We start from the raw sequence: 18808 nt of genomic DNA on the forward strand, positions 1-18808 counted from the left end.
TTTAGGGTTTACCTCCAGCCATAGAACAGGGCATGAGGATGATTTTCAAGATTTTAAGTCCATGGTTCTCAACCCTAGAGGTACCTTAGAAATACCTATGACAATTTAAAAAATTATACGTGCATATAGACCCCATTCTAAGAACTTATTCCTAAGATCTGAGAAGGGGTACGTTCATCCAAATTTTAAAAGGCTGCACAGGGGATTCTGAAACTGATAGCCTAATAGATTTAAGTGACACCCACCCAAGCCAAGCACACAACACTTCACTGGAAAAAGTAGTCACCCACCAGCAGTCAGTATCTAATAATAGTGTCTAAATAGGTTAGCCGGGGCCTAGCAGTCATGAGGAGGAGAATCATGGAATGAATTCCAAAGCAGAAAGCGCAAACCCCAAGTCACAAGAGCCAGAAGCAGGAAAACTGGTTATCTGGGCATCGCCAGCACATGCTTTTCTAACCACAAACTGAATCAGGTGTAGAGACACCTTTAAATAGAAGCAAGTAGCCAGGGCAGAGCAGCAGAACCACGGCTTTAGTGAAGCGTCTGTGTGCGCTAAGTGGAGGGGGTAGAATTGAGTAAGAAGAAAAAGTTCTAGAAATAAAAGAGTGCAGAAGCTCAAAGACGAAAGTTGAGTAAACAGTAGGTATGGATGGTAAGAGCTCCCATAATAATTATGAATTAAATTTCTACTGCCATAGGCCAATAAAGGTTATGGCCTTTTTTATTTGTTTTAAGCTTCTCTGCTATTATTATTCACCTTTCTTCCCTATCCTTCCTAGTTTTCACAAGGAAAATGAGGCCAAATGTTTTAGAAATGAGACTAGGAGTCCTACCTCTAATCTATTTTAAATTTGTATCCTAGAGCTAAAAATTGACTGCATTACTGAAATGTCAAAAATGATCCTATCTGAATATTACATTCTGAAATAGAAAATAACATATATCCTTAAGAGCCCTCAGCAGTATTATAAAACAGCATTATATTTAAATTCAGTAATATTTTATGGAGAAATAATAAAATAAACTGGCAAGTCATTAGAATGGGCAAACAAGCTTTAAAAACATTTCAATTTCTCAAAAATCCCGCATATTTCTAGGATCTGTGATAAATAAGAAATTGTCGCTTTGCTAATTATAGCATTATAAAGATAATTTAAGTCTCACAGACTTTGCAAAGCAAGAGAAGGAAGAGGAAAAGGGTCGATGAGAATCCTACTTCTCCTCAACTTAAACTTTTTCTCATGTCAACTCAGCTTTCTTCCAAATGAAACCAATGTCTCCCGGTCAGATGCATTTCCTAGGCACAGTTGGGAGGGTGCTATTATGGATAATTAAATGGGAAAATGGAAACCCATGCTTTTCTTCTACAAACATCAACTAGCAAGTCAATTAATGAAGTCGTTGTTTGAGAGGCTCTGTTTTCTCTCTTACTGGTTATGGCAAAGGAACCCAGCTCAAGGCACAGCCAAGAGTGTCTTTTCTTAAGACAGTCTAACCCTGTCTCTCAGGGTTAGGCAGAGCTGGGCCCAGCCTGAAGATGGTGGCCGAGGTTCACATGCTCAGCTCACTTTCAGTCCATTTCTCTTCTCTGATCTGTGCCAAGAGACAAGAGTGAAAATCTGGAGGAAGAGTTCAGATCCAACATTGAAGGGAAGCCCCAGAGAAATTCATCGCTTTGCAGTATTGCAGACAGGAAAACCTACCAAGAACAGGTTCACCTTCTGCCCCCAAGGAAGCCAGGTTACATATTTACAGGTGTGTGAAGAAGAGCATGATCTTCATAGATGTGGAAGAGGAAGACAGGAGAGAACCTTGGTCTCATGACAGCTCAACTCTAAAGATCTCCAATGGAAAGAAAACTCCCTGTCGTGGTTGCCTGCCCTGTGGCTTAGAGCCCTGTGATTCTATCCGGGTGGACAGGGAAAGCCAAACGACAGAAAGTACTATAGACATAAATACGAGGAAGGGGAGGCAAATGAGCTCTGCAGGCCCCTCAAAGGACGGCTTGTGACCTCTAGTTTGAGGAACACGGATACAGGAAAGTCTAAGAGGCTTCCAAACGTATAGGAGACACACACTACACTGCACTCCAGCTGAGCAAGATCCACCCTTGAATGTACTAACAAAGCTAAATTGAATATGAACTAGCAGTGGCCCAAGAGCTCATGGGCCAAATGAAATTTTGTTTTGGTAAAGTAAAAACTTTAATAAAATTGAACATTATGATCCAAGGCAGCCAAGCCACGCTCCTCAGGCCCACAGAACCCAGAACCAGCAAAGGACTTGGGCTCTTTGTAGCTATGTTTGAAAGGCAGATTGAGGCCTAGCTGCCCTGCCCCCTTGCTCAACCGTTCTGCCTGTGAAAGTTGTTTTGAAATTTTAAGTTCAGGATCTGAAGGGCCTGGCATATCACAAAGAGAACAGCAGGTCAGGAAACTAGCAAATGCTCGCAATTAGAATCATGTTTGTAGCTGACACAAGTGACTGTACGGTGGAATTAAAGGATGCCAAGGTGACCTTTTAGCCAAAATATATCCAGACATCCTGACCTGTACCTGAAATCCCAGCACTGTACATTCATTCATTTGGGTCTAGTCTTTTTAGTGTTTAAGAGTTCCTTATGAGGACTTCCCTGGTGGCAAAGTGGTTAAGAATCTGCCTGCCCCTGCAGGGGACACGGATTCAAGCCCTACTCTGGGAAGATCCCACATGCCGCGGAGCAACTAAACCCGTGCACCACAACTATTGAGCCTGCACTCTAGAGCCTGCATGCCACAACTACTGAGGCCTGCGCGCCTAGAGCCCATTCTCCGCAACAAGAGAAGCCACCGCAATGAGAAGCCCACACACCGCAACGAAGAGTAGCCCCCGCTCGCCGCAACTAGAGAAAGCCCGCATGCAGCAACGAAGACCCAACGCAGCCAACAATAAATAAATTAATTAATTAATTTTAAAAAAGAGTTCCTTATGAAAAGACAAACATCCCTGGAATATATAGCACCAAGAAGCAAGGCACTGAGAGATGGGAGAAGTGGGGATGGAAACTGGACCAGGCAGGTGCTGTATTTTAAGTGACAGCCAACTTTTTCAGTAAAGGGCCAGATACTAAATATTTTAGGCTTTCCATGTCCATCACAACTACTCACTTCTGCCACTACAGTGTGAAATCAGCCAGAAACAACATGCAGATAAGCAAGTGTGGCTGTATTCCAATAAAACTTAATTTAGGGACACTGAAATGTGAATTCCATGTAATTTCCACGTGTCATGACACATTCTTCCTCTTCTGATTTTTTTCCCCAAACAGTCAGCAGGTCATACTTTGCTGATCCCTGCTGGATTAGGAAATAAAACTCACAAAATAAATCTCCCTGACTTCAGTTCTAACTGGGATATATCAACTATAACTAGCTACTGAGCTCCTGAGACAGAAATGGGTCAAGATGCCACACAACTATAATATTCACGCTAAAGTCTTCTATTAATAAAATATGCCCTTTTCATTGAATCTGGAAGATGTTGTTCATTTAATTATGGATAAAGAACGGCTTGCGTTATGACCTCAGGAGTATCTTTAGGCATTATTTTCTCCATTTGTGACTGAAGATGCTAATTACTGTTATTTCTTTCCCTCCTGGGCATTTCTCTCAAATTAATTAATGGCCACATATATTAATGTTGTAAATGTACTAAGAAACTTGGAGAGTGATCATTTTGTAAATCCACTTAAGAAAAAACAAATGGACATGAAGCAAGATACGACGTGCAAAATATCTGTAGTTCCTTGAACGGTAAACATTCAGTTAACGTAACTACCTATGCTAATACCTCCCATATTTTCAACTTTCTGTCTTTTCTTCCTTTCAAAGGAACTTTAGGGAAACGTCTGTGCTGTCCTCTTTGATCCGGGCTCTCAGCAGTCCTTTGATGTGCACTTGGACATCCCCCATCCTTCCCCTACAGTGGCTACTGCCAAACTTGCATAGTATTCTCAGCTCTCTGCCCTACTCTATTCAAGAACGCTCAGTAAATGACCTTATTCCAAATCTCAGACAGAAAGTTCAAGCTAGAATTTCTCCAACTTTGTTGCCTCAACCCCAAATTATTGATGTCTACTTCATCAGAATCACCGTTTTTCTAGTCTCAGATACAATTAAGATCTTCTGTCCAAAGTCAATATCCTCTTCCCTTCTGTTCTCATGGGACCCCGTTCCATGTTTCTCTGTATTTTCAAACTGCTCTTCTCTCATTTCTCTAGCGGTTTATAAATATGTTCCCATCTTCTGAGATAAAACTCCCTCAACCCTGAGTCTCCTCTTTGGCCGTTTAGTCTTAGCATCTTTCTAATTACCTTAGAGCCAAGTTTCTTGAAATAATGCTGTATATTTATATTCTCTACTTTTCTATGTCCAATCCATCTCTGAGGCCACTATAATCTGACTTCTCAGAAACTGCCCAGATAAAAGTTTTCAGTAACTTCATAATCATCAAATCCATAGAGTTATGCTCATCTGGAATTTATTGCAAATGCTGTTAGAGAAGGACCTAATGATGTATTTTTCTATATGACTGGACAATTATTCTTATACTATTAAATGCAATCTCAATCAAAATCCCAACAGGCTTTTGCAATGAGTTTGACAAGCTTTCCCTAAATGTTAAACATGGAAGAGTAGAGACTAAAAATATCCAAAAGATTTTAAAGATTCAGACGACCAGCTACCAAACAGTTAAGTCCCAGTAAAACTATCATAATTAAAACAGCATGACATGGGTACAGCAATGAACTATTTTAGGCTTCATTTTCTTCGTGGCTCTGTATTATCTGCTACTGTTAACAACTCCCTCTCGTTTGAGTCCCTCTCTCTTCGTTCCTATAAAACTTCCCTACTGGAGTTGGCTCATACCTCTCACTCCTTTGTCCCCTTTCCTCTTTCCTTTTCTTCTATCTATTCCAAAGATACTGGTTCAAATGTCTTCTTCTCTTACTGTAAACACTCCCCTGGGAAAGCTCAGAATTTGTCATGGTTTTAACTATCACTGTCTGGCCAACACTATTTCTCTGCTCCCTTCCCAAATAAGATTGTTTCAAGTGTTAGATAACCATGCTTTCTCTACTTCCTCAGTCATTACAGAAAAGTACACTGCTAAGGTTGCCAATGACCTCTGTGTTGCCAAATTCGTTGCATACTTTTTCCACTCATATTATTCTATCACTCTGTAGTTTTCCCCACAGTTGGTCACTCTCTCCTTCTTTTAAATCCTGTCCTCTGGGAATTCCCTGGCGGTCCCGTGGTTAGGACTCCATGCTTCCACTGCAGGGGGCACAGGTTTTTTGTTTTTTTTTTTCTTTTTGCGGTATGCGGGCCTCTCACTGTTGTGGCCTCCCCCGTTGCGGAGCACAGGCTCCGGATGCGCAGGCCCAGCGGCCATGGCTCACGGGCCCAGCCGCTCCGCGGCATATGGGATCCTCCCAGACCGGGGCACGAACCCGTATCCCCTGCATCGGCAGGCGGACTCTCAACCACTGCGCCACCAGGGAGGCCCGGGGGCACAGGTTTGATCCCTGATCAGTCAGGGAACTAAGATACTGCATGCTGTGCAGCCCAGCTGAAAAAAAAAAAAATACTGTCCACTTTTGGATTCTGTAATATGACTCCGACCTGCCATCCCTCTAACCTCTTTGGCCACTCCTCAATTATTCAAAAAGAGTTCCTGTATTTTACTTTTTCTTCAAAATGTTGAAGAGTTCAGTCCTGAGCATTCTCTTCTTTTTCTTCTTTGTACATTTCCTAAGTCACAACTTTAGATTCCTATGTCTCCCAGCTTATAACTCCTAAACTCTAGCCTAAACTCCTGCACTCAGCTTCCAACTCATATATCTAACTGCCCACCTGACATTTCCACTTTGACTTCTCACAGGTGGCTTAACCATCAGGGTTGCCAGAAAAATAACTCATATAAACAAAAAAGGATGTTTTAGTATTAGTATGCAATATTTGTCACAGACGTATACTAAAACATTATTCATGGTTGATCTAAAATTCAAATTTAATTGGGCATCATGTTTTTTATGTGCTAACTTGGCAACAACAGCTGAACTTATGTCCAAAATGGAACTCTTGATTTTTCCTTCCCTTACCCTTCAAACCACTCTCTTTCCAGTATTTCACTTTTTTTTTTCTTTTTTAAATTTTTTGGCCACACAGCACGGCATGCGGGATCTTACTGCCCCATCTAGGGATCGAACCTGCTCCCCCTGCAGTGGAAGCGCAGTCTTAACCACTGGACCGCCAGGGAAGTCCCACATTTTCTTAATTTTAGTAGATAGCACCACTTTTTAAAAAAAAATTTTATTTTATTTATTTAATTATTTTTGGCTGTGTTGGGTCTTCATTGCTGCGTGCGAGCTTTCTCTGGTTGCGGTGAGCGGGGGCTACTCTTCATAGTGGTGCGTGGGCTTCTCATTGCAGTGGCTTCTCTTGTTGCTGGACATGGGCTCTAGGCATGTGGGCTCAGGAGTTGTGGCTCGCAGGCTCTAGAGCACAGGCTCAGTAGTTGTGGTTCATGGGTTAGTTGCTTCGCAGCATGTGGGATCTTCCTGGACCAGGGCTCGAACCCGTGTCCCCTGCATTGGGAGGCAGATTCTTAACCACTGCACCACCAGAGAAGTCCTATGGCACCACTCTTTACCCAGTTCCCCAAGCTATAAAACCTGAAGGGATCAAATTTGATTTTTGTTTTTTCTTCACCTCTCACATCAAGTCCATCAGCAGGTCCCATCAATTCTATCTCCAAATGTATCTCAAATTAGGCACTCGTCTCCATCCCAGGGCCACCGCTGTCTCTTACCTAGACTAATTCAGTAGGCCTCTTATCATTGCCCCCACTTTTACGTCATTGCCCCTTACTAATCTATTCTCTGCAGAGCAGCTAGAGAAATTAGTTTAATACCTAAATGAGAGCATTTATCCCTCTGCTTCAAATCCTTCAGTGGCTTCTGACTGCACTTCAAATAAAATAACACACTTCACTCTGGCCTATAGAACTCTGAATGCCTGGCACCTGACTCTCTCTGAGCTCATCTCTCTCCACTCTGCTATGATTTGCTAGCCATGCTGGCCTCCTTCACTTCCTAGGACACTCCAAGCTTCTTCACACACGGGTACATTAAAGATGTGGTTTTTCTCTCCCTGGAATGCTCTCCTGTCCTTGTTCTCTGCCTCCTGGTTATCCCTGAGACCTCAGATTAAATGACACTGACTCTGGGACGTCCTCCTAAACAGTCTCCCCAACCCTATTATCCTCCCTCATTTTACTCTGTTACTTTCCTTCATAGCACTTACCAGCACTTACTCATTCATTTACTCACTTATCTTTGCCCCACAAGACTTTGAACTCCGATCATAGGATTACAGACCATCCTGTTTTGTTCACTATCCATAAACAATGCCTGGGAACTTAGTGCACCCTCAAAAAACACTGAATAAATGAATGAGTGACTTCCAAGTTTGCTTCTATGGTGCCAGACCCAGATGTCTAACATCCTTTGCCAGCTCAACAATTTATCTCCAATGCCTACAGGATAAAGTCCCCAATGCTTCGTCAGGCTTTTCAGGATTCATACTGAAATATTTCAACTTCTGTGAATGTATCCTGGGCTCTGTAATGTCTTTGCATACATGTCTGTCTCTCAGCCTAGCCTGTCCCTCTTACCTCCTATCCGTCTGACCAGTGAAATGCACTTTTCAAGATTCTTCCCATGTGTCCCATCTTCTTGGAAGTCTTCTCACACCACCCTCAACCACTCTTATTTTATGCTGTCATATTCTGAACATACCCCTATTAATGGCTAACATTTACTGAGCATTTTCCACAGATCATTAGCTGTAATAAGTTTATAAGCATTCCACACACTTTAATCTTTACCATAACCCTATGAGATTTATTATTATGAGACTCATTATTATTAGATTTATTATTATTGTCCCCATATTACAGAAAAGGAAACTGAGACAAAGAGAGGCTGGTAACTTAACCTAAGGTTGAGGAACTCCTTTGTGTGAGGCCAGGAGAGGCACCTACATAAAGGGACTCTGGAGCCTATGACCTTAATGACTATTCCCTACTGCCCTGTCAAGCACGCAATAAACTGTAGTACTTGTTTTCATATACCTTATATTTCCTTATATTCATTTCCCCATTAGATTGTGAGCCTCTCATGGGCAAGCCAGTATCAAAATCATCTTTTAAAATCTAGCTAAATGTTCATGGAATAGTTACTAAAGGCCCTAGTTTATAATTGTGCAAAGTACTTTGCCTACATGATATTTGAATGGGCTTTAAAAATGAAGATCTAAGGAATTTAGAAAAGACAGATTGGTCTCTCAGAATATTTTTCAACTGGCAAGCAATTCAGTATACTAGTACATTAATTTTTAAAGTTATTTTTAGCATACTTAATATGTAACTGGCTTTACCACTCAAATAAGCATAAGTAAATGTAAGTGCCTCAAAAGAGGAATCGAGTTTTGGTAATCATTAAGCATTTTGTGTCTCTTAAGGCATACACAAATATGTTATATTCACTCTAGCTGTTTTCATAACTCATAATTAGTACCGCTGCCACCAGATGGAGTAGGAAGTTATTTAAATGATATTTCTTAAGAAGCACAGAAAGAAAGAAATCTCTTCAACTATTTTTCTTCCCATATGTACCCTAACCACCACCCTGACATTCATATACATTCATACACATACACACATATACATACATACCCCTAAACCATTACATATGAGTTGCTCCTTGGGTTAAAGCATTAAAGGATGCCATTACAGTGCAAAACTGGGGACTTCCCTGGTGGTTCAGTGGTTAAGAATCCACTTTCCAATGCAGGGGACACGGGTTCGATCCCTGGTCGAGGAACTAAGATCCCACATGCCGAGGGGCAACTAAGCCCACGCACCGCAACTACTGAGCCTGTGGGCACTGAAGCCCGCATGCCACACTATAGAGAAGCCCGTGCACCACAATGAAGAGTCCACGCAGCCAAAAAAAAAAAAAAGAAGTGTCTTGTGAGTCAACTTAAAAAAAAATTGCAAAACTGTGTAGTAACACAAATGCGCAGAGACAAGGAACATATAAATCCATTGAAATGGTACCACGCAAGAACTTAATTTATTCAGTTAACTAGTAGGCACCTAGCAAGAATGACGCATTGGACATGTAAAGTTTTGATAAGGCATAAGGGTATGAGGAAAAACGAAGAATGCATGCAGGCCTAGAACTTGGATTATTACATTGGGGCCAGAGTTGGTGAGGTCTACTTTTTAAAATTTAAGAAAAAATTGCACTGTAAACATATGACAGATAGTATAGCACAGTAGTTAAGAGCAAAAATGAGTTATAAAGTCAAACAGACCTGAAATGGTAATCCTAGATTCCCTAAGTAACAATGAATGGGTTTCTTAAATTCTCTATGCTTTTGTTTATTCAAATATAAAATGAGGATAATACCAACTTACATGGTGGCCATAAGAATTCTATTCCAAAGTCACAGCCTTTCATTTTATATATTTCACTCTGAGCACAGCACTTGCTAGCCACCTGATATATTCTTCTTTATTTTTCTTTTATTGTCTATGACTACCAGCCCCACACTGGACTATCAACCCCTTAAGAGCACAGATATTATTTGTCCTGTTCATCACTGCATTCCCAGTATGGGTAATAGTTCCAAGCACTCAACAGATGCTCAGCAGATGGATGATGAATGGAAAGAAGGAATGGAGGGAGGCAGGCAGAAAGGGATGGAATGAGAAGAAAAGGAGAGAGGGAAAGATGAAAAATGGAGAGTACTAAACTAAAACTTCAAAACACGGTGGAAATGTACTGATGAACTAAGGAACTATATTAGAACCATTTTCTCCCATCATTTCGTATTCTACACGATCACTTTTATGGCCCCATATTTAAATGCACGGATGACCTAACCCAATTTTGACTTAATTGTTCCCAGTTTGTCTGTACTATGAATAGCACTGTAATGCACATACATACACCTATGACTATATTTGTAAGTCCTTGTGCACCTGTATGATTTCTTTAGTGCAGACTTCTAGAACTGAAACTACTGTGCATTTTTATGTTTATTACACATAATCCCAAACCTCATCCAAAAGTTTCTACTAATTTACACAACCATCAGCAATGTATGGGAACACCTAGTTCCTAACGCCTTCACCAACACAGAGAATTATTATTGTTATAAAAGTACATGTCATTGTTTTCAGTTGCATTTTGTTATTACTCATGGATATAGAGAATATATATTTTATGTTGTTGTTGTTTTACCAACTGCTGATGGATATTCTCTGCCTGTTTTTCTATTGGATATTTTTCTATTTCATATTGATTCCTAAGAGGGTTTTGTCTGTTTTTAGAGTAAGAATGTTAATCCTTCACTATCATAGCGTATCAAAACACTTTTCTCCAATTTGCTTTTTAATTTTGTTTTAATTGTTTAAATGCTAGACTTAGTCCTAAAGCTCACCCTTTACAATTCGAAAGCCTAGTGACCAGAAAAAGTAGACATTCCTTACCACTAATAAAAGTAGCTTTAAGGAAAGGTAACCTACAAACGAGTTAAATAATTTCCACAATAACAAGAGGAAGAAAAGATTTGAAACTCTAAACTTGAGCTGGGAGACTAAGCGCTACTCAGAGCTCATAAAATATTTTCATGTTAACAAAATACATTGGGGGATACAAGTTGTGTGCTGGAATAAAGGCCGTAATTTTTTAAGATCAAATTTCTTAGGGCACTTGTATTACTAATACACCACACATATTTCTCAGAGGAAAAGTAAAAATGAATAAGAGTTGAAAGCATTACATTCTATTTGAAATACACTTGCCTTTATATATTTAGGGAAAAGCACCTGTCAAAATACATTTCAGACTGTGTCAAGTTCAAACTACTTGAGAACTGGCTAGTAAATTATGGAATGGGATAACTCTTAGTAAATCCATTATATCTTGAATAGATAGAGCAGTTCATCATCTGTAGAAACCCTGAATTTTGATATAATTCTTTAAGAAGTGGGTCATCCCTAGACAAAATGGTTTTATGGCCGCGCTTACCACAAAGGCCCTCCAACATCCTATATCGGTAGTTCTTCTTCCTTCACTTGTCCCCTGAGCCTGAAACTCGTAGTCAAGGAGTGACAAACATGTGGTATATATGTCATTAGTTTCCCTGATAATACCTATGGCTGCTAAAGTTAGCCAATAAAACAATCACTTCTCAGAATAAATCCATTTGCTGCATCGGAACCCTTTTTAACACAGTGCTCCAATAAACTGATGGGAGGTGGCAATCGTGTTTTAGCTCAAGTCCCACTCATCATTAGAACGATGACTAATCTTACTTAAACAGTATCTGTATTTTAAATAGGAATGCTTTAAAGCCTGGAAATCTTTCAAGACTAAAATGTGTGAAGCCCTAACACTTTGGGCACAGTGGCATTAATGTTTGGAATAGAGACGCTTAGCGTATGCTTCCTTGATCACATGCTGCCCTGCACCTAATTGTAATGTTGCGGCTGGGCCTTTTCAGGCTTCTTATGTCCTAAAGAAGATCATTTGAATGGTAATTCAGAAAGCATGATTATACTTCTCTAACTTTCAAGCCTAGCACTTCAAGTTTCTTCATATATATGTTTAAATATATTTCATGGAAAGAAAAAATTATGCAAATAATATCAGGCATCATGTTACAAAATCAACCATTTCATTACAAATGATATAACCTTTTACTTAATTCTTCTTACCCTCCCATAAGAACAAAAGTGTAGAATTAAAAGTTGTGATACTTTCCCCTTTGGTAACTCTTGGAATGGTCCAGAAATCCTTTCAATGAATGAGTCCTTTCATACACATAAGACATAAAAAAATTTATCTCACATTAGCTAGTATGATAAGGTTCCTATTTGTAGATTCAATCCCCCCGAACTGCTTACTACATGAATCAGGCTTGATTTTAGAGTACATACACTATGGCTGTTGTTGTTTTCCAAATTCTTGAATGTCCCCATTTTTACATAAGATAAAAGCCATTTAGAGAGACTAACTGACTTGCTGATTAGGTATATAATTATGCAACCTTAGGGTCACATAACTAGAATATGAAATCATTAGGATTTGCCTCAAGCTTTTTGACCCCAAACCTTTGCAAAAATGGAGGTAAACCGTAAGGAACAAATTGTACAGAGATTAAAAACAGGTGGATTTTAGAATATCACGAAGGTAGGGTACAGCAGCTTAGACAGCACTAAAAACTGGAAGAGTAAAATAGAAGACAAACTTAAATAGCTTCTCAAAACATAGAGGAAACACTTAAAATACAATACAGTGAGAACATTTTAAAAAAGAAAGTCTGGAGACCCAACCTATATTTAACAGGAAGTCCTAAAAGTGAAGCCTAGAAAAACTAGAGCAGAAGAGATAACATAAGAACTAACACACAAGAGACTTCCCAGTATCAGAAGAAAGCTCAGTCTGAAATTTGAGAGCATGGATCATATTTTTTGCAAACGCAAGGAGGAAGAACCATATTATGATGGTAAAAGTAAAGAAAGAAGTCAGTAAGCATTCAGATGGGAAATTTTGTTCCATAAGAGACAAAAAGTGGGCAATCCTGGAAATTGTCCAAAATGGTCAATTCTAAAAGATAAATGAAGCAGCAATAATAGAGCTTTAAAAGAAAAAGACAGTAACCCCCAAGTGCTCCCCCTAGCCAAGGGGCTGTCCTGTAAAAGCCACAGTCAGTGGGTGGGAGTTCAGATGTAACATAGGTACAAAACTACCCTTTTCCAAACAAACTATTTGAAAATATAGATATCTAATAATGAAAAAAGATTAGTCAAAAGTCAGAACACAAAGGCAAAAAGCCACATTTGGAAAGGTTTTATGATAAGCAACTAAACCAAATAAATATCTAGGAAGAAGACTAAATGATAAATTTAAATGCAGTGAAAGCCAAAATATATTAAAGAACTGCTTTTCCTTTGAAACTAATGATGGTTCTTACAGAAAATTGATGCAAATTAATCATAGATTAAATTTTAATAAAATGGGAAGGGGGAAATTAGGAAAAATAAAAGTACCAAATTTCTCATTCATATTCAATAAAGGGGAGTGAAAATATTATTGTTGTGATATTGTGTGATATTTTATTAGTTCAGTAGAGTTAAAATATCTGGTAAGAGTCAAGATCAACATTGTAGCCCTTAGGAAAATGGAAATTGAGGGAAATATTGTCTACCATAAATTGACAGAAATATATAACATCATCTTATGTTGAGTGTAGTAGTTAGCCAGTATTAGAACAGGTTTAAGAAAAAAATTTGTAAACCACTATAGATCTTCCATAATACCCCTATAGCTAGCTGCATTGAAGGTACTAGCTCTTGGTTTCTAACCATTCTACTCCTTTTCATGTATTATGCTGTACCTCCCTCCCATAAATAGAAAAACACATCCTAAAATTCATGAAAATTCCATGAATCTTAAGGGACCCAAAACGACCTTGAAAAGAAGAATAAATTTGGAGGCCTCACACTTCCTAATTTCAAAACTTACTACAAAGCTACAGTAATCAAAACAGTGTGATCATGACATAAAGGCACAGACCAAATGGAACAGCATAGAGAGCCCAGAAATAAACCCACATGTGTGTGGTCAAATGATTTTTTTTTTTTTTTTAAAGACATGACAACTAAATGCAGTATGTGATCTTTTTTTTTTTTTTTTTTTAAAGGCTACCTCTATTTAAACACCACATTTGTTTATTTATTTATTTTTTTGGCTGTTTTGGGTCTTCGTTTCTGTGCGAGGGCTTTCTCTAATTGTGGCAAGTGGGGGCCACTCTTCATCGCGGTGCGCGGGCCTCTCACTATCGTGGCCTCTCTTGTCGCGGAGCACAGGCTCCAGACGCGCAGGCTCAGTAGTTGTGGCTCACGGGCCTAGTTGCTCCGTGGCATGTGGGATCTTCCCAGATCAGGGCTCGAACCCGTGTCCCCTGCATTAGCAGGCAGATTCTCAACCACTGCGCCACCAGGGAAGCCCCAAATGATTTTTGATAAGAGTGTCAAGACCACACAATGGGGAAAAGATATTCTCTTCAACAAATAGTGCTGAGAAAACTAGGCATCCAAATGCAAAAGAATGAAGTTGGGCCCCTAACGTACAACATATACAAAAATTAACTAAAAATGGATTGAAGTCTGATATAAGGCCTAAAACTATTAAACTCCTAGAAAAAAAAACACAGCAGGAAAGCTTCATGATATTGGCTTTGGCAATGATTTCTCAGATTATGACACCAAAAGTACAGGCAACCAAAGAAAACGTAGGTAAATTGAACTTTATCAAAATTAAAAACTTTGGGGCATCAAAGGACACTATCAATAGAATGAAAAGACAACCCATAGGATGGGAGAAAATATTTCCAAATCATCTATGTGATAAGTGTAATATTCAGAATACATAAAGAACTCCTACAACTCAGCAATGAAGAATCAACCAACTCAAAAGTGAACAAAAGACTTGAAGAGCCATTTCTGCAAAGAAGATATACCAATAAGCACATGAAAAGATGCTCAACTGCCACTAATATCTAGGAAAATGCAAATCAAAACCACAATGAGAATTCACTTCGGATTCATTAGGATGGCTATTATAAAACAAAAACAGAAAATAACAAGTGTTAGTGAGGATGTGAAGGAATTGGAACCCTCATGAGTTGTTGGTGAAAATATCAAATGGCCTGGCCTCTGTGGAAAACAGTTGGGTAGTTCCTCAAAAAGTTAAACACAGAATGACTGTGTGATTCAACAATTCTACTCCTAGGTTATATACAAGTAACTGAAATCAGGGACTCAACCAAATACTTGTACACCAATGTTCACAACAGCATTATTTACAATAACCAAAAGGTAGAAACAACTCTTTCAACAGATAAACAGATAAATGAAATGTGGTAAATACACACAATGGAATATTATTCATCAATTAAAAGAAATGAAGTTCTGATACATGCTAAAACATAGGTAAACCTTTAAAACATTATGCTAGGTGAAATAAGCCAAAAACAAAAGGACAAATAGTGCATCCACTTATATGAGGTACTCTGAAAAGACAAACTTATAGAGGCAGAAAGTAGAATAAAGGTTACCAGGGGTTAGGGGAATAGGGAGTTGTTTAATGGTTACAGAGTTTGGTTTGGGATGATGCAGAAGTTCTGGAAATGAATAGTGGTGATGGTTGCACAGTGATGTGAATGTATTTAATGCCACTTAATTGTACACTTGCAGATGGTAGAAAATGGTAAATTTTATGTTACGTATATATTACCACAATAAAAAAGTAATACATCTCCCTTTTTTTCAACAAAATAAGCATTAAAACATCATAAGTAGCCTAGTAGAATTTCAGCCACACTCTACATTAAAACATCTAATTTTCCAAACCAAAAATGAGCAGTTATAAAATCACCTGTCAATTAATTTCTAATTTAAAAAAAGAACTATTACAGGCCTGGAAGGGAAAATACAAGCTGCAGTATGTTCACTTTAAAAAATGACTATCACTATTTTTTCCAAACCACTAAGCTCAAACAAAACATGCTAAAATTTACTAAGAATAAATCAAGCAAAAGATTATTTTCAGAAGTGGAATAAGCTGCTGTTCCTTCCAGTGTACCTTCTTTTCATTCAAATTTTCACTTGAAAATAAATTGTACTAACACTTCATATTATTAAGCTGTAAGAAACTATGCTCTCTCTTCAGAGTAGCTAATAGAAAAAGATGTGACTTGTCATAATATTTGGTAAAAAAAATAAAAATAGAAATAAGTTCCAAATATTTAATATTCAGAATCTTTAAAATACTGTTGTAAAAACTGCTGTTGCTTTAGAAGACCTTACTGGGTTTAAAATCACTCACAGTTTATTGACAGATTTAATCTTTAACCCAGGGGACAAAGGCAAATGTGTATAGTTATTTCCCTAAATGTTTGTGCAGAGTAAAATTTAATTTACTCTTTGTGGCACTGTTATCACCAGCCTCACCCCAAAATTTAGCAGAATCTAGTGTTGTTTAAAATGATAAAATGTTAAACTAACCTTCGACCAATGATCGTTGGTACCTACCAACTGCAGAGTTGATATTTTAGGCATGAGCAAACCTCATTTAACTTAAAATACTCATAATTAGACTAAATTATCTGGTTCCAGAGTCTACACACTTGTCCACAATGTTACTTCTATATTGCAACTAAGGTTTTTTTCTCTTTTGTCAGAATAGATGTACATTGACAGATTATGTGGGTTTTGTTCTTTTAATTATCAGTGGGTAAAGAATGTAATGGGAAACTCATAAGGAAAACATCAACTTTGCTCCAAGAGGGGTCATCAGTTTTTTGCTTAATCCAAAGAAATGTTGCAAAGACATGTGAAAAAGCAAAGCCAAGGTCTACATGCCCTAAATATGCAATCTCTATCCTGGAAATGGTTTATCGCTTTTACAATTAATCCATTGCTTTTGGTATTTGAAACAGGAAGAGAAAATTTCACCAAATGTTTCCTTTCCTCACTATATGAGACCTATGTTCACTAACTTTTTAAACTTCTTTCCTAAAAATATCTCCCCCTTATGTCACATTCTGTGAAAACCAACTGATTCTTCAAAAGGTGACCATCTTAAAACTAGATAATGTCTAATTTATGTATTCCAACTAGTTTGTATCTATAGAAATTTCACCAAATGACAGGTAAAGATATCTATTCTCATGATAGCCCTGTAAAGCAGCATTTCATATGAAGGTGCAGAGAAATTCAAAAGGTTAATAACTTTGGAAATGTTAAGTAACATTACCATAGATTAAGACATTGGTCTAGCAAGCACTATCTTAGTTTTTTAATATCCTGTGTAATATTCTACCGTCATATATCACTAACTCAATTTAGCACAATCATTAATGATTAAAATCAATTAAAATTCATAAAGAATTTTGTGGTATCCACTGTGTAAATGAATTACATTATATAGAGATACTTCAGAGCAGTTTATTAAATAGACCTTTCAATTCTACCTGCTCTGCCAGTGATAGGCTTTTTAATAAGCAATTAATTTTATCTAGGTAACAGTGGTTATATATTTCCCAATTCCACTTGCCAGCTACTTTATTATATATACAATCTAACATATAATACATATTTTGTTGCAAAAGAATGACAAGTATTGGTTAAATGAAGAGCAATTTGCCAGTTTGCACTTTCTTGCTGATATAAAGTTTGATTCTAATTTGTTGTATGCTTCTGTTAATGAAACTATTTAAAATAACTATTAAAGTCTATAACATTAACATAATGGATACATTCTCCTAGAATCTCAAAAGAGGTGTTTTTTTTTAATGTTAATTTGAGGCTTTGTAACACATGCCATTCACCGAGAGTTGTTTTCTTTTTTTAATTTCTAATGGGAACACTTTATACTTTCAATGAGTTCTGTAATCTAAACCAATCTCTACAACTTTGCTAACATGAAGGGGTCATATAAATTCAGAAAAGGTGGAAACTTTAAGTTTTGTTTTTCTTTTCAATGGCACAAATACGTTTCTGAAAGCAACAGAACCACAAATTCTGACACAACACTGGCTGCATACAGTTAATTGGGTGACCAACTGAAGACAGCTCCCCAGAAAGCTTTGCCCTGAACATTTTGGCATTTCGTCCACCCCCAACTCAGAAGCATACAAATGCTTATACTACTCTCTGATTCCTCAGAACAGAATCAAAGGACAGCCTCTCTCAAAAGCCATATAAGCTCTGTGCAGGATCACCATCATTCTGGGATACTAATGCAAGACCATATGTATGGTCATGAATAAATTCATTCTTCAAAGTATAATGTGCTCAGAAATAGTTGAGTCCATTTACCCTTTTCAAATATGGCTAAGAGAAATAAAAATGAAATACAATAAATATCACAAAGCTTTCTACATAGGAAAAACTTAACAATATATTGGGAACTGGCAAAATAAGTTCTTCTAGAGTCTGAAGAGATGATGTAAAAGAGTCCTTTAAGGCAATGAGGTACTTGAGCTTCAGGGTAAACAGGGAGAAACATTCTGTAGAAGAAAACGTTATAATAAAGTTTCACATTTTCAATTCCTATTTCTCCTGGGAAGCTGAAGAATATAGCTTTCACACTCTAGTCCAATCATATTATAGAAAGACCTCTGCTTAAGAGAGAAGCAACTGGGATTTGGAACAATTCTACTTGCTTAAGAAAAGAAGAAGTCAGTTCAGAATAAAAAGAAAGGTACCTTTCATAATAAAAAGAAAGGTAACCAGGGTACCTGGGTTTACCTTTGCTTTGCGAAAGCGGTAGACCACCAGCATGCTCACGAAGTCGAGCAGCATACACAGGGCTTGGAAGGAGATGATAGCAAGTCGCAAATACTTATCCTCCTGGACAAAGCAGGGGCTGTCATCAGCACAGTAGGGGCAGCCCTCCCTGCAGGGTAGGCAGACATGGGCTTCTTCTGACACATCCTTTGCATTTCCTGCAAAATGGTGATCCGGACCCCTTCCTGAAAGTTCCAAATAAAACCAGTGTCATTGCACCTCTGAGGCAGGTGAGACTGAGTACAGAGTCAAAACACATCCTCATGTCTTCATTCCTTTTCCCTCTTATTAAAGACCTCTCATCAATCTTCTTGCTAGAGGAGAGAGTTACTTT

The 18808-nt window shown here is 38.1% G+C and overlaps 1 protein-coding gene across 1 annotated transcript in view; it reads right to left on the minus strand.

The window, feature by feature from the left end:
- The window catches only part of GPR158 (G protein-coupled receptor 158), a gene marked incomplete at both ends in the record, with an annotated part of 315612 nt that overhangs the window by 125133 nt on the left and 171671 nt on the right, over positions 1 to 18808 (minus strand). The window contains one exon of the mRNA XM_082619042.1: positions 18436 to 18659. Coding sequence (XP_082475168.1) covers positions 18436 to 18659 — 224 coding nt within the window. The remainder of the gene's footprint in view (positions 1 to 18435; positions 18660 to 18808) is intronic.

The sequence above is a fragment of the Mesoplodon mirus genome (genome assembly GCF_964341445.2).
Source record: "Mesoplodon mirus genome assembly, chromosome: 4".
Lineage (NCBI taxonomy): Eukaryota > Metazoa > Chordata > Mammalia > Artiodactyla > Ziphiidae > Mesoplodon > Mesoplodon mirus.